This window comes from Gossypium arboreum, chromosome 5, assembly GCF_025698485.1.
Source record: "Gossypium arboreum isolate Shixiya-1 chromosome 5, ASM2569848v2, whole genome shotgun sequence".
NCBI classification, from domain to species: Eukaryota; Viridiplantae; Streptophyta; class Magnoliopsida; order Malvales; family Malvaceae; genus Gossypium; species Gossypium arboreum.
Genome location: NC_069074.1, coordinates 43,803,031 through 43,819,265, shown reverse-complemented (window position 1 = coordinate 43,819,265; position 16,235 = coordinate 43,803,031). Strand labels below are relative to the sequence as shown.

The 16,235-nt window shown below is 29.3% G+C and overlaps 3 protein-coding genes, 2 non-coding genes and 1 pseudogene across 6 annotated transcripts; 3 read left to right on the top strand and 3 right to left on the bottom strand.

Annotated features, from left to right (window-relative positions):
* Nucleotides 1-5,733: 5,733 nt before the first annotated feature.
* Nucleotides 5,734-8,082, top strand: LOC108450335 (uncharacterized). Of its 2 annotated transcripts, none has more exons than XM_053029157.1 (6): nt 5,734-5,919; nt 6,205-6,949; nt 7,039-7,057; nt 7,160-7,237; nt 7,334-7,438; nt 7,524-8,082. In XM_053029157.1, the coding sequence occupies exons 2-6, from the start codon at nt 6,945-6,947 to the stop codon at nt 7,638-7,640; spliced, it is 324 nt and encodes a 107-aa protein (XP_052885117.1). In that variant the 5' UTR covers nt 5,734-5,919; nt 6,205-6,944; the 3' UTR covers nt 7,641-8,082. The 2 variants fall into 2 exon arrangements, with proteins under 2 accessions (XP_052885117.1, XP_017603392.1); XM_017747903.2 differs by having other exon boundaries at nt 5,735-5,919; nt 6,894-6,949.
* On the top strand, nt 6,220-6,304 carry LOC128293620 (small nucleolar RNA Z159/U59). The gene has a single exon (XR_008283800.1). It is a non-coding gene; the product is annotated as a small nucleolar RNA Z159/U59 (small nucleolar RNA).
* On the top strand, nt 6,430-6,503 carry LOC128293621 (small nucleolar RNA Z159/U59). The gene has a single exon (XR_008283801.1). It is a non-coding gene; the product is annotated as a small nucleolar RNA Z159/U59 (small nucleolar RNA).
* A 45-nt stretch (nt 8,083-8,127) lies between the features above and the next one.
* LOC128293331 (heat stress transcription factor A-8-like) lies at nt 8,128-9,545 on the bottom strand (annotated as a pseudogene).
* Nucleotides 9,546-12,287: 2,742 nt separating this feature from the next.
* Nucleotides 12,288-13,191, bottom strand: LOC108451331 (mogroside IE synthase-like). The gene has a single exon (XM_017749033.2). The coding sequence runs from the start codon at nt 13,044-13,046 to the stop codon at nt 12,459-12,461; it is 588 nt and encodes a 195-aa protein (XP_017604522.1). The 5' UTR covers nt 13,047-13,191; the 3' UTR covers nt 12,288-12,458.
* Nucleotides 12,288-15,451, bottom strand: LOC108452468 (UDP-glycosyltransferase 74G1-like). Its single transcript, XM_017750261.2, has 2 exons — nt 14,614-15,451; nt 12,288-13,181 (listed from the first exon to the last, which is right to left on the bottom strand). Exons 1-2 carry the CDS (start codon nt 15,250-15,252, stop codon nt 13,068-13,070), a joined length of 753 nt encoding a protein of 250 aa, XP_017605750.1. The 5' UTR covers nt 15,253-15,451; the 3' UTR covers nt 12,288-13,067.
* Nucleotides 15,452-16,235: the final 784 nt, after the last annotated feature.

The following is a 16,235-nucleotide window of genomic DNA, read 5'->3' as shown; positions in this document are numbered from 1 at the left end:
TGCTTTTTTTTTACTTTCTTTTAAGAAATATTGTGCACTGTGTATAATGATCATTTTAATCTAACTAACTATTTTTTGTAGGTTTGATGAAGTAATATTAGATTGGTGGGTGTGGAAAACTACACAATTCTTTTTGTGTTGATAATTTGAGAATTACGGGTTGAAATTTTTTATAGGCTAGTTATTCATTCCACTGCAATTGAAAAGTGATTTTTAAAAGTTTTAAAATGCTTTTAAAAGGTAGGGTAGAAAAGTTTTACAAAAAAAAATTAATTTGTTAATTTTAATATTCCTATCGTAGTTAAAATTACGGTTGAAGATTTAAATATTATTTTTAGATATGGTAGTAGAAAAAAAAAAAAAAAGAATTAGTTAAGTTATATGGGTTGGACCTAGTGCCCTAAATGTAATATATTTGATTGTATACTTGTATTTTTTCAAAGATTGGTTTAATAAAATTATCCGTAAATTACATTAATATCATTTTTACATTGTCTTTAATGGCTTTTGCATACAAAGCAAAATAGAAGCAAATATTTAGCTTATTGATTATCTAATATTTAACTATACTAAGCGGTATTATGTGGTAATATTGTAATAGGAAAAACAACTTGTATCAGTAGAAGAACCTAAACATGTCCTTAGCCTAATCAGAAATGAGTAAATTGATTGAAAGACTAATATGTCGCCTATCAATTCCAATTGGAGAGATGCTTTTATCTTGAGCATTGGAATAGATGACACCTAGAAGATAAAGATATACATGTGACTGACTAGACTGCAGTACATAGGAAAAAAAACCCAAGTAGAATAGATCTTGAATTCGTTTATGAACTTATTCACTTGTGACGTTCATAGTATGGCATACATTATTCCTGAATGGATGGTGGATTATGTATGTGTGACTCATATACTTTGATGTAAGTAAAAGTTTGAGTTCAAATAGATAATGAATTGAAAGCTGGTGCGTTTGGTATACAACTTTTGCAGTATGTAGCACTATTCACAATAATAAAATTTATAGCCCAAGAAATGGGTAAATGATATCCTCTCATTGGCAATACATGATATATTAAAAAGTAAACATAGTCATGAATCGTTTGTCTTTATGATGATTTACTTAATTACTATTTGATAGTAATTGACTTTTCATGAAGGAAGATATAATAGTTACCATGAGATAAAATAGGATCATATTAGGAGAATGAATTTATCCCAAAGAGATTAAAAATATCTTACGAGGATAACACACTTATGACAAGGTCATTGATCGAGCAACTTTCATAATGGTATGTAATTGTGGAGAGCTCAATCACGATACTTTAGTGGAATAACTTCGTGACTAAATAAGTTTATAATTAATAGGTGAAAAAATAGAACTTAATTATAAAACATTTGAGTCCTAATTATAGATGTCCAATTGATCCTTCTGCTAGCTCTTTGAAACTAGAAATGAATTGCATTTAGAATCAAATGAATATAAATAGATAGAAATTATAAGTTAGAGAAATGGGTTACATTTGAAAATGAATGTGATTTCTCACTAAGTATGGAAATGACCGAGAATTAATTTAAGTTTTTCAAATTATTATTTAATCAAATAATTGAAGTTCAAAATGGAATTAAATTAATTGGTCATTATGAATCAATTGAATATAGAAATTAAATAGATTTTCTTAGATTCTTTTACGTTAAAGTTGATATTACTTTAATAGAATTAGAATTTGGTTAAGAAGATTATTTAATTAGAAAATTAATTAATTTAATAAATAATATTTATTTTGGGAAATAAAAAATATGTATTAGGTTGGATTAAATTATAAAATGTTAGGTTAAAAATTCACGAATCACATATAATTAGACTCAATATTGGAGGGCCTAAAACTCCTCATAATAAATATGGGGGGCAACAACTCTAGTATAATTAACTAGGGTTAGCTGTCCATCTCTCCTAGTTGAACTAGGGGACTCATTTTTCTATCATATAAGTATTATTTGTATTCTAATAATTCAATTAGGATTCTCTAATATCTCTTTATAAATAGATTACACTGGTAAGGATAAAAATACACCGTTTTGAGAACTTGTTATTGTACTTGGAAATAGTTAGAATTTATTTCTAAGTATAAATTTTATTTTCCAGGAATAAAATTTCTATCATTTTTATATATAGAGAGAGAGATTTACTTTTCTACTGAAAGTAGGAAAATTATTTATGATTTTGTGTTTGACTCATGATTATTCGAGCCCATACTCGTAGTGATTTGTAATATAAGAATAGTAGAAAAGGTTGTTCGGTTGAAAGTGGGAGCGTCAAAGATTAAACCAACTTGGTTTTCAAATTCTTATTTTTCTGTTGTAATGTAAAATCATTTCCAAACCGAATTTTTCAGCAATATAATATTTAAATAATTCAATGCAATGAAACATGAAATATAAATTTTAAATGCTTTTTAAAGTAATTAATATAAATTATTTGAAAAATTAATAACATATAAAATATTTTTAAAAAATCAAATATAATAAATAAGATTTAAATAATTTAATATAATGATAAATTAAATATTTAAATAATTTAATATAATGATATGTAAAATATAAAGTAATCTATTTTTATACATCTTTTAAATAATTAATATAAATAAGGGTATTGTGATAACTTTTACTTTCAAAGCATAAAGTTAAAAGTCAAAAGCACTTAAACTTCAACATTTGTGTTTGGATGAAAATTTATTTTTTATCATATTTTGACTCTAAAAATCAAATGTGGTAGAAAAACACTTTCCACTGCAATGGAGAGCACATACTAGAAAGCTTGATATCTACCATTAGAAAAAAATGTTGGTGGTGCTTTGAAAATAATGAGGAAAAATTAAGATAATGAATTGTAATACAGATTAAGAGATATATATGACAATTTGTTGTGAAAGAAGAAAAAAAGTGGGAGTTATTTTTAGTCCATGCAAGCAAAGAAGGAGATGATAAAACTTATTTAAGAATGTATGAGATGTTGAGATTTAAGAAAAATATATATAAGACATATGGAGATGTTGTCTCGAAAAAGCTATATGAAATAATAGAACTTAAGAGTATCTGAATATCTCTACATTTAATATTTGTGTCAAACCTTATTGTCACCTTCATAATCTTTTCCACAATTTAATATCTATAAATACTGTATTTTTAATTAATTAAATACCAATAATTAAGGGCTTCTAACTAAATTATCTAAATAATTAGAATTGTGTTTTTTATGCTATTTCGATTATTATTTTTTAAAATTACAAATAAAATTATTTTTATTTTTAAAAATTTTCATGTGTTTCTTCCACTAAATTATATTTCTAAGTTAATTTATTAATTTATGAATATTTTATAAATTAGTTATTCAAATAAAGCATTTTAAATAATATTTTCTATATAAATTTTGTTTTTATCATCAAAATCAACAAGGAATGGTAAAATTTAATAAACAAATAAGATTTAGTGGAAAAATCCAATAAAATTTAAAGTTTAGTGGCAATTTTTTTAACAAAACGGAAAAATTCAATCACATAATAGTTGAATGATAAATTTACTTAAACTCTCAAAATGTAATAGCAAAAATCAATTAAAATAAAATAGTATGGCATAAATTTTACTTTAACAATTTTTCTAAATATTATATAGATTATATTGATTAAAAATGTTAAAAATAATATTATACAATATATAAATAATTCAAAATTTTAATAAATCAAAATAATTATTTTTAAAATTTTATAAAATTTTAAATATATAAATATAATTTTAAAATTTCAAAATAATAAATATAAAATTGAAAATTTTATAAAATGAAAACATATTTAAATTTTAGAACATTGCAAAAAAAAAAACTTTAAATTTTCAAAAATATATATTCTAGAAATTTCATAATAAAATTTAATTTTTTAAAAATATAAATCTAAAAATTAAAAATAATAATTCAAACATTCAAAAATAGAAAAAAATTTAACTAAAGAAATATAAAGTCCATAAATTGAAAAGGGTTAATTTAAAACTTGAAACATTAAAAAAATCAAAATGTATACATTTTAGAATTTTTTAATAATTTTAAAATTACAATAAAATATAATTTTAAAATTTTTGAAATTTTTAAAAGATTTAAAATTCAAAAGAAATACCGATCAACACCGATTAATAGTCAGCCAACACCAATTAACGACCGGTCAAAGTCAAAGGTTTTTTTAAAAAAAATTGAACTTTTAATATTCTTTTTCTATTTTTATTTTTTAATCTAAATTTAAATATATATATATATATATTTAATTTTTTGGTAAAAAGTGATAAGGAGTTCATTTTGGTCATGATACTGGGAAATGGAATCCTAGAATGGCGCCATATATCTCTGCAAAACATAATGGTATTCATATTACAAATTTGACTAGAACTGTTCGTTTTTTTATTAGAAGCTTGTGATTTAGTTTTTGATACAGCAAGTAAGGGAAAATAATTCTTAATTGTTGGTACCAAAAATAAAGCCGTTGATTCGGTGGTGCGGATTGCAATAAGGGCTCGGTGTCATTATGTAAATAAAAAATGGCTCGGTAGTATGTTAACAAATTGGCCCACTACATAAATGAGGCTTCACAAGTTTAGGGACTTGAGAACAGAACAAAAGACGGGGGGACTTAATCGTCTTCCGAAAAGAGATGCAACTATGTTGAAGAGACAATTATCTCGCTTGCAAACATATCTAGGCGGGATTAAATATATGACGAGATTACCTGATATTGTAATCATCGTTGATCAACAAGAAAAATATACGACTCTTCGAGAATGTATCACTTTGGGAATTCCAACAATTTGTTTAATCGATACAAATAACGATTTTAATCTCGTAGATATTTCGATTTCAGTAAATGATGACGTTATAGCTTCAATTCGATTAATTCTTAATAAATTAGTAGTTGCAATTTGTGAGAATCGTTCTAGTTACATTGAAAATCCTTGATTAATAATAAGATAAATAAATTATTTTTTAGAACTACATAGATGTATGGAATCGGTTAGTATATCGTAAATAACAAAGGTTACGGAGTTCCCTTACGAACAAGTAAAAAGCATTGTTCTTCTTCTAGCATAACTTGTAGCATTTAAAGAGGTGGTTCACTGAACACCTTCACTCCTAGTTGGCCGTCGAGAGCTAGAGCAGCCATCCTATCAACTATCCAATTGCTTTCTCTGTAGACATGTAAAATCCTAACTTCCCAAGCTCGTTTTATAAGTTTAAAGATAGATCTCAACACTGCATAAATTGGGATTTTTGTTATTCTTTGTTGTAAGTAAGCGTACGACTATTGTATTATCAGTTTCCAATATAACTTTCCTTATCCAAGGTCCCAAGCATGTCGTAATCCCTCATGCACCCCCCATAACTCCACATCAAGAATTGAGCATGAGCCAATATCTAGGGTGAAGTTAGATATTTACTTGTCTCACTGAATTTTATCAAATATTATTTTTTTTAATTTTAATAAATTTGAATGTCATGTAGGACATTTTAATTGATATCATGTGTCAATCAATTTTTTAACATTTTTATAAAAATTGAACAGAATTGAAAATCAAAATAATAAATTTAGTATCAAGATGAGATGAAAAAAAAAATTAAATACCGAAATGAAAAAACATACAAAGTTGAAGGGCGAAAGGGAGCATTAAGCCTAATTAGAAGATCAATATTTAAAACCAATGATGTTAATCAACCAAAAAGCCCCAAACCCTAATATGGAGCTAATAGACGGACACTCAAGCCCAATAACATAAAACCCTAATTTGAAGGGATTAGGGTTTTGTTATTTGGTCGTCGGAGTCTATAAAACGGCTTTCTACCTCATTTCTCCTCAAATCAGATCTAATCGGTGGATTGCCTATCAGGTAAAAATCTACTTTAGGCCTATTATTGTTTTTTATTTCTGCATTTCTCTTAATTTTTCATAGTTGTTCTGAGCTAGGCTTTCGACATTTTTTACTTCCAGTCGGAATTTTTTAGGGTTTGCAGTTTGCAATTGCCATCGAAAATTGTCTCTGTTGGTGGTTTAAATCTTTTAATTAATTAAGTTTTTTGTTGAAGCCTATATGGAGTCCTGAGCTGAAGAGAATTTTTTGTTTTTCGGCTATTTAAATATCATTCTTATATTTTCCCTTTGCTTCCATCGATAGATTCTTTTCATGTTTGCCTCTGAGGATGATTGAAAATAAAACTTTCGTTCTTCCGAGAAAGTCCATGCGGAAAATTGCTGGAGACCTGAACTGAGGAGGCTTCATTTTTCTCCTGTTATTGTATAAATTAGCTTGTACATATATGTGTGTGCGTACGGATCTGTGCGTGTCAACATTTAGTTATTGTCCGTGACATTTTTGGGATTAGGAGTTGAAGGCTTCTATCACTCTGATGATGTTTTTCGTTCTCCTGAGCTAATATATGCTGAAAATTTATGGAGACCTGAACTGAAAGAGTTTCAGAAGATTTTTTACTGTGATGTTATGTGATTCAGTGGTTTATGTTATATCTTTGCAAAGCTAGATTCCTTTATTTTTTCACTAACTCTTCATTCTTCTGAAGCATCCATGTCGGACACTTCAGACTCTAAGCAGTTTTTTCAAAAATAACACTTCGTTTTTGTTTTGACTGGGCAATTTATAATTAAGCTATAGTAATTTCTTTTTTTTTTGTGGTGCTTGCATGGTTATAAAATTTATTTCTACAATGTTTTGGATGAGTTCACTATTCAATTGGTATGTAAGCATTGAAAATTGTTCCTGTTTCACGTGGCAGTACCATTTTCAAGCGAATTGAGAGTTTCTGAGTTTTTTTTTGTTTTCTAATGGATTTTGCTTGAATTATGCAGATCTTAGTTTTGATTTTAGTAGGAGATAGTACTGAACTTCCATAGTTGAAAATGAGGTACTAATTTTTTTTATATTTTTTCTTCATGTTCTGTTTCATTTCTTGCATGATAGACTAACCCTTCCATTTGTTTGCTTCTTTTGCAGTCGACCAATGGAGGAAGATGTAAGTTTATCATAAATGCTATCTTTTTGTTCTTTCATATGTTTTCAGCCAAAATGCACGTGTTTGCTTATATTCATGTCTTGTTTTTTTATTTTCCTGCAGACAGTCAAGAGCGAGGAAGAGGAATTTAACACTGGGCCACTGTCTGTTCTGATGATGAGTGTGAAAAATAACACCCAGGTAATGTGATCATCTTTTTGATCCCCATAAATGGCTCATCTACTTGTTAGTGAGAATGTGGTTATGTAGAACTGAATTCGATTTTTATTAATGCAGGTTCTCATCAACTGCCGGAACAACAAAAAACTTCTAGGCCGGGTGAGAGCCTTTGATCGTCACTGCAACATGGTTCTTGAAAATGTCAGGGAGATGTGGACTGAGGTTTGTTTCTTTTCGTTTTCTTTTGTATGAATTTTCTTTACAGTTAATTGAAAAGGTATTAATTATTTCTTGATTCGGTATATAGGTGCCAAAAACTGGTAAAGGCAAGAAGAAGGCCCTTCCTGTTAACAAAGACAGATTCATCAGTAAGATGTTCCTTAGGGGAGATTCTGTTATAATTGTTCTCAGAAATCCCAAGTAGAGTATCACACTTGGTAGTTGTGAGCTTTGAAACTTCCTGACAAAAATTCGAACTTTGCCCAAGTTTCCGAATTTTTCCTATCTGCATCCGCTTTCATTCAAAGCCTTCAACCTGAACCCCAACACTTACTGAAGCTACTGTATGGAGTATTCTTATGGTTGTAAATGACAAATTCTAGTGAACCTGATTGAGGCCCTTTTGACACACGTGAATTGTTATGAGATAATTTGTGAATGAATAGCTGAGACCGAGAGATGATCTATGAAATGATTGGTTTGAAGTTCACAGCAAATATCCAATCTAATGCCCAAGTTTTAGTTTGATTTTCAATGGTGTTGGAATATGCATGTAAATGGCATTATTATATGTTACTTAAGACATGAGTGTTGAATATATCTAAAATGGAAATTTGGAATACCATGTGAAGAAATTTTTGCAATAATGCTTGATTGTGAATTTGTGATCATATCTCGGATGTCTATTATCATAATTAATGTGTTCGCATTTCTAGTTTATATGCTTGAACAACAGTATAGTTCTATAAAATTTTCCGAAGTACATTTATATGGTTCATTATTCTGTAGAAAAACATTCTCCGAAAGAAGCTTTTCTCATACACCATCATCTTTCTCCACTGAATTATCGGTCTCGATGTTTTATCCATTGGTGGCTGATATGATCAGAAGCCAATGGAGATTTCATCATCCTCTGCAATTTGATAGCATATTGCTTGCTTCGGCCATCCGCTGGTTATTTGCTTTTGGTTGCAAGAAAGACAACAATTGCTGCTGACTTATCTCCATTCCTTGAAGATGATCTTTCAATCGAAGCAGCTTATTGTCTGCAATCTCCTGGTACTGCCTAAGTTTAACCAATTCCTGCGTAAGTGTAATTTTAGCAGTCTTCAAATTCTCAACTTCCATTCATAGCTCAAAATTTTCATTGTTTTGCTGCTCGGATCCCTGGGAGTATTGCCATCTAGCAATGTTCTTTAGCAAGTCCTTTCGACCTTTGATAAATCCGTCGTTTGCGAATTCCCAATAATCCGTATCGACTTTTCTAAAACCCTGGGAGAACATTTGAAGGGTTACTAATGTCTCATGGAATGGTTAATAGAAGAGTGACAGATCTGAAGGGTTATTTTTTCCATCAACCGAGCATTGAATAATAATGACAGAAACAGGGAAGCAACGGAAACGATAACTAGCTGGAAAAAAAGCCAAAAAGTTATCAAAGCATTTGCTACAAAAATAGTAGATGCATCATATCAGAAACTCCGCAACCTCGGAGTAGATCCTTTACAAACATAGAATAAAGCCAAAAACATCTATATATTTTCACTCAAAAATATGAATTTCCATTTACTTAGAATTTAACATTCATTCATCAAATTCAAATATTGTAGACACTAGATGAGTTTTATCTCCAGCCCAGTATGACCATTGAATACATAAACGTCTCATATCAAAAGGAAAAACATCAATCACTGCATCTTGAACACCACGACCAAGCTCTCCCAAGCAAGAAACCCAACTCAACTAATCAAAACCAACAAAACCAAAGCCAAATTCATAAAGATGATAAAGAATTACTTCAAACCCTAAACCCCCGGCCGAGTACTTCAAAATCCAAAATCCAAACACACGAATTGATATGCTTTATGATAGCCGATAAAAAGAGGAAGGAGGGGAGACTCACATAAATATTGAGTTGCCTGATGAAAGAAGAGAAGTTACTGTGCTTGAAATACTTTGGAAGCAAATGACCTGTAAATTCAGTCATATCCCAAATTATAAAACTGCCATTATATTGGCTCCATGAAATTATTGAGTCTGTAACTTCATCATCTACCATTTCATAACATTTTGTGAGGAATGGTGCTGTTGATTGACTGGCTTTCACCATCTCTGAATTTCGATAACAATAAACAATGAATTCTGTTCCTTCATAAATGATGAGATTCATTTATATGAAACATCAAAGTCTTTGCTTCACAGCCTCGAGCCTTCAACCGCCAGAAGTTTGAAATATGTCGATATATATATAGGTCTATTTCTTCTCTCAGTCATTGTACTCATTGTATATTTGCATTTTAAACCCTCCACTTTCTATTTCAAGAATTTAATACCTCTGAAATCCAATTAATAATATCATCAAAGAATCACGTCACGTTTTATTAAAATAAATTGCTTAGGAAACCAATTTAAAGCCACGTGGAACCATATAAGCACTATATATTATGTCAGCTTTCACTCTAGTTCTTTAAAAAAACTGCTAAAAATTCTTACAAGCATAGAGTAGAACAAGAAACCGTAGAATCCATATTCACCAATTTTTATATGCTTATTTGGCTTCTAGACGTGTAATATTGGTTATATAAGCAATATATATATATATATATATATTATAAAAAAATCCTACATAATCCAATTTAATATAAATTCTTAGATAGTATTATTAATTGAATTTAAATTATCAAATTTTAAAAGTTGATAATGAAAGGTGTGTTTGGTTAAGTAGAAAAGTGAAAAAAGACATAAAAATGGAGAAAAATTTAATTTTAAATACACTTAGTAGCAAAAAAATGGGAGGAAAATAAATAAGAAAAATGATCATTTTACATAATACATAAAATTTAAGCATTCCAATTTAGAATAATAAGACGAGAGAAAAATAAATAAGAAAGACGACCATTTTACATAATATTAATTTTTCCATTTTATTTTTGAAGAGGCAAAGATATTTAAATGTTGTTTCATCATTGATGTCTACACAGTTGGTGCAATGTAAGCAATCATACGCATGCAATGACCAACGCAAGAATCTGGACCAACGCTATGACTCGTTTTATGATTTTAGATTGGGATTGAAAACTCAAATTGTTCAATAAATTTTGAATCGATTTATTTTGAACGAGTGAATTTCTTTTGTAGAAGTTCAAATTACCCGGACTCAATTATATTAAAACGCAACCAAACCTCTAAACCCACTAAAACTCTTAACTCATGATCCATTTATATCTACCCAAACCAATTACAAAAATTAAATATTAAACCCAATTCAAAAGCCCATTAAGCCCCCCAAAAAAACCTAACCCCAAAAAAAAAAAAATTTAACCCCCCCAAAAAAAAACCAAGAAACCCTGGCCACCTAGCCACTTTCCCACTTGCCCCATTTTTCCTCCCATTTTTGATATCCATTGTCTACCACCATCACCTACAAAATAGAAAAAGAAATAATAGAAAATCATGTAAAAGATGGCTATAAAAAGCCATTCAAAAATCATGTAAAGAGGGGGGGATTTTTACAAAGATTGAAAAATGAGACAAACACAAAAATCCTTTCAAATTTTGAACACAAAAGAAACATCAATAAAAAGGTTGCATCTTTTTTTACTCTTCTTTCGAATCTTTTTTCTTTCTTTTTTTGTGTTGTTTTTTTTCTTTCTTTATATACACATATGTTGTAAACTTTTCGTGTTTCCAAAATTTTTCGTGTTTTTCTAAAAAAAAAAAATTCAGGTTTCAAAAATTTTCGTGTTTTCAAAATTTTCGTGTTTTAAAAATTCTCATTTTTCAATTGGATCATGATTAAATATTAAATTGAATTCGTTCTTTGAAATTAAAGACAACGCGTGTTTAATAAGATACTAATTTTGGGCGTGGCGAGGGTGCTAATACCTTCCTCGCGCGTAACCGACTCCCGAACCCCAATTTTTCTCTGGACTTTTGACGTAGACCTAAATTCGGCCCTCATTTTTGTGCAAGAATAAGTTTTCTTTTCTAAAAAAGGATGGTTTATTAGGTGTCCGGTCACACCTAGAAAAAAGATCGGTGGCGACTCCCTTTTTTAATAAAATCAAAAGTCGGTTTAAATTTTTAAATAATCGCCTTAATTAACGACCGAAAGCAGAAATTTTTACGTCGCTACATCTTTTATAAAAAATGGACATGGAGTGTGGATAAGTTAGATTTTTTTTAAACAATGAGTATGAAGTGGGTATGATAATTGCTTGCTTCACTTCGCCCTATTCCACTATATAAAATTATCATTTTATTTTTGTATATATAATAATTGGAAGGGTAGAAGTATAATATGTTATAGAAAAATCCCATATGTTTTATGTTTAAATATTTTTGAAGAATTATGTTTAAATAATTATTTGCATTTAAACAGGTTAAAAAATTAAAGATAAATAGCAAAAAGTAAATTAAAATAGTGCGGGATGAGATGGGAATGGTGCATCCAACATCCATGAGGTGATAGTGGTATTCAAGATTAGACATCTATAATGGAGTGAGACAGATGATGAAACAGAGCATACCAACTATGGAGCGATGATAAATTTAACAACATCCATTCTGCTCCTTTCCACTCCATTACCATTCGGAAATGAAATAATAAAAACACCATTTTTATTTTCCTAAAAAAATAATTACTATCTCCATTATATATGTTTTTAATCAAATTTAACTAAAATTATTAATTTTACTATTAAATAATAATTTTGTCACTCCAATCAAAATTACAAATATATTATTCAAAGCTTGATCCTCCAATAAGATTTTCTTTTCATTTTAGTTGGTAATCTATGAAAAGAAATTAAAATTACAACATATTGAATATTTATTTTAAAAATATTTAAAATTATTGAAAAATCAATTTATCACTTTATTAATAAACAATGAGCGGAAGTAATTGACAGAGAGTATATTGAGCTTAGGTTCAGCAAGGTTTGAACTTAGATGAAAATATTGAAAATACTCAAATTATTATTCGACTAGTCTCGATTTAATCCATAAAGAAGTTTATAGCAAACTAGGATGTAATTTTAGCTACAAACTCATCAATGTTCTTGTCCGAACTTCCACCATGATCGGCTGCCTTTATAGCCAAATTCTTCCACTTGATTGAATTCTTCTTAATCTCATTGCCCCTTTTGCCTCCCATTATTACTTCATTTATGCACTGTTTTATTGTCTCTCTTCTCACAATACCTTTCTCATCAACCAAAGCTCTAACCCCAACCCCCCAAACGTCTTCAACATGCTTTGCATTAGTGGCTTGGTCTGCCCATTGCGGCATTGCCACCATTGGAACCCCTAAACCCAATGCCTCAAGCACCGAATTATAGCCACAATGGCTGACAAAACAACCTACAGACCCGTGTTTTAGGACCTCCAATTGAGGGCACCATCGAACAATCAAACCCTTCTCTCGAGTCATGTGTTTGAAATTATCGGGTAGCTTGGGCTCTTCTGGTTCTCTCACGACCCATAAAAAGTAGGCATTGGTTCCTATTAAGCCCCAAGCTATCTCAGCCATTTGTTCAACTCCAACCTCAGCCAAGCTCCCAAATGAGACATAGACCACCGAGCCATTTGGTTTAGTGTTTAGCCATCTCATGCATGCGCTTGTGTTTGGATGTTAGAGTTGTAGACCATAATCTTCGTTGTGTTTTAGCCTTCTGTCCAAGTACATGGATGGAATGGTTGGTCCAATTGTCCCAAGTTTCCAAATTTTTGACATCCAATCTACAACCTAAAACATAGCCCACAAAGATAAAAAAAAAAAAACAAAATTTATTAATGTAGGTCAGATCAGGTTTTCGAGAAGTAAGATTTTGACAACAAAAGTTGATATATAAATTTGTCTTAAATTATGCCCATATTAAAATTTCACATCCAATTTTAACTAATTACTCTAACATTTCTTATTTGGTAGGTTATTATTTAACACTAAATATATACTCGTTGTTATCATTAATTGATCCTTAACCAAGTATAAATAGTTAATAAAAGGTTGTATTTGTTTTATTGAAAGCAACTTCAGAAAATTTATCTTAGGGAAATGAATTGCTTTTTCTTTTTTCTTTTTTTTTTAAAAATTGATTTTTTTGTGTTTGGATGATTTTACATAAGATATTCTATATTGTTTGATTATTTCATTTAAGATCATTTTCTAAAAGTTTTTCTTAATAAAACTAACACAACATAAATATATTTGTTACAAAATATTATAGAAACCTTCCTTTTGAAAATTAAAATTTATTATAAAATTTATTTTATAATAAGATAATATTTTGTAATAATTAATATCATATATAAACTTTATAATAAACAATACCTAATTAAAATTTAATTTAAATTACATATATTACATGAGTGTGGATAGTAACACATTAGAGTTGGAAGGAATAAATCGAATAAGCTTGAACAAATTTTAGGGGCGAATGAAATTTTAATTTTTATAGTTTATATATTTATAATTTTCAAAGGATTGAATCGAATTTTTTAATTTTAGGGAGATTCAAAATGTAATTTTATCTTTACTAATTTAAAATTTAAAAAAAAAATTAAAAAACTAAATAAAATTTTACATTTTAAGGAGTGGGGACCTTGCCACCCCTAAATCATCCCTGGAATAAATAAAGCAAAGTATAATTTAAACAAGCACTCATATATATATATATATATATAATTAAAATATTCATATTTTATACGATAAATCTTTATTATTAAATATTTATAAATTATAATATATTTCTTATTGAAATATTAATATAAATATTGTTCATGTTAAGAATATTATTTAAAGTTATTATTGTTAAACTTGTTATTAAAATAAAATTATAATATTAAATAATTTATTAAAATATTAAATTATATTAATAATTTATTATATTATTAAATATGAATAATTAAATATATATGTTTAATAATGTTGCATATTATAATATTTTATATTAATTTTAAATATTTTTTAAAATAAAAAATATTATTAATATAATAATATTAAGATTGATTTAAATTAATTTTTATATAAAAATAAAATTAGGAATTGTTTTTAAAAATATAAAAGTTTTTCAAAATAGAAGTTAATCTACGAAAAAAATTGGACTAATTTTCACTTGATCTGCAATTTTTCATGAAACAAACAAAATATATAATTGGACCGACATTGCAATACGTACCACTTTCTCCAGTTCGTAAAAACTGTTGACAAGAACCCAATCAGCTTCATCAATGTTGGAGAACTGGTTGACGATGGTATCGAACCACGCAGGGTACGATCCATGATGATAAATCAGCGACGGTAGCTCCCAAACTTTAAGCTCCGGCAACCCTGGCAGCCAAATTCTAGATCCTTCCACTGGCACCTTCAGCAATCCCCGACTCACATGGTAATGTATGCTATTAACAGCACAAGACTGAGTCAAAAACACCGCCGCTCGTATCCCCAGCTGCTTCGTAATATCCAGCGCCCATGCCATGAATCCGTCGTAGATGACGGCATGGACAGGAATACCAGAATCCCCCAGTTCTTTTATCAAGCTTGCCAAGCTTTGTGAACCAACGGATTTAAAAGTGGAGAGGTAAATATCAGGGGGCTTCGCCTGAGCAAACCCACCTTCGTCGAAGCCATCGGATATTGTCCGGAAACTGGTAGAGGCGATTGGGTGGTCGGAATAAATGGATTTGAAGATGAAAACAGTGGTTACTAATGTGGTTTTAAGGCCTTTGGAAGCTAAGCGTGAGGCGAACTGAAGCATTGGGTTGATATGGCCTTGGCCTGGAAATGGGAGGACTAGGACATGAGTTCCGTTGGCCATAGTCTTATCTGTTGCCTTGGAGCTTCACTTTCACTCTCTCTTAAGCTGTATTCTTGAAAGGATCCGTTGCCATTAATGTAAAAATTGATATCCAGGATCAGATTTCTTTTGCCATTCTTGCACCTTTGAAATGTAATGTTTTTCCTTTTTTGAGTGTGTATTTTCTTCTAATAATTTTATTCCTTTTGCAGTTTTGTGCCATACCTCTTGGGGGTGGCAGGGAGTAAAGGTACCTCAATCTCCATTTTCTTGTTCTTTCCCGTCATAAATGAATACGTACAAATAACGTTTCTAAAAGTCTGAGCCAAATTTATCAAAAAAAACATGTTTATACAGTCATACATAATTAAAATGAAGTTTTGATTATCCAATAATAATTTGATTATTTCAAAATATTAATAGTATCGTTCAAAGTAGAATCCAAATGTATCACATTTATTACATTGTTAATACAAAGATCATGAACAATTTGAAAAACATATTCCGAAGTCACGTTATTTTGGTTCGATACTATCTTATTATCAACTTGATAAACTCTTAGAAAAACTAGGAATTCTAGTAAAAGAACACATGCTTACGCTTTTGTGATTTTTTTTAGAATTCGAAAATAATGGTACTGAATTGGATTACATCACTTACGTTGAGGTGGTGTTTAAAATCTTGTCTAAAGATTTTGCAGACTTTAAGGTTGCTTATAGCTTATGAAACATGCATCTTAGCCTTACACAACTCATGAAAGAGTTGCAAGCTTTTGAATTAATGTTGAACGGTAAACAACCAGTTCAGATTAAAGTAGAAGTTAACTTAGCAATCGATACATCCTTAAAAAGGAAGAAAAATCGAGTTAAGAGAAAAAAAGTGACTAAAACTTCTGTTTCACTTAAAGCAGATAGTAAGAAATGGAAGTCAAAATACTTCTTTAAGAGTAAGAAATGACACTTTATTATTGAAACTTGTTTAGTGGGAAATTTAAAAAACAAGTG

What these genes read in the sequence shown, in the direction of transcription:
- LOC108450335 (XM_053029157.1), top strand. An exon ending in GTGTGAAAAATAACACCCAG is followed by an intron (nt 7,238 to 7,333) that starts GTAATGTGATCA and finishes TTATTAATGCAG; the next exon opens with GTTCTCATCAACTGCCGGAA. An exon ending in TCAGGGAGATGTGGACTGAG is followed by an intron (nt 7,439 to 7,523) that starts GTTTGTTTCTTT and finishes TTCGGTATATAG; the next exon opens with GTGCCAAAAACTGGTAAAGG.
- LOC108451331 (XM_017749033.2), bottom strand. Translation starts at nt 13,046, where the DNA reads ATGAGATGGCTAAACACTAAACCAAATGGCTCGGTGGTCTATGTCTCA.
- LOC108452468 (XM_017750261.2), bottom strand. Translation starts at nt 15,252, where the DNA reads ATGGCCAACGGAACTCATGTCCTAGTCCTCCCATTTCCAGGCCAAGGC. An exon ending in TTTACGAACTGGAGAAAGTG is followed by an intron (nt 13,182 to 14,613) that starts GTACGTATTGCA and finishes GCTATGTTTTAG; the next exon opens with GTTGTAGATTGGATGTCAAA.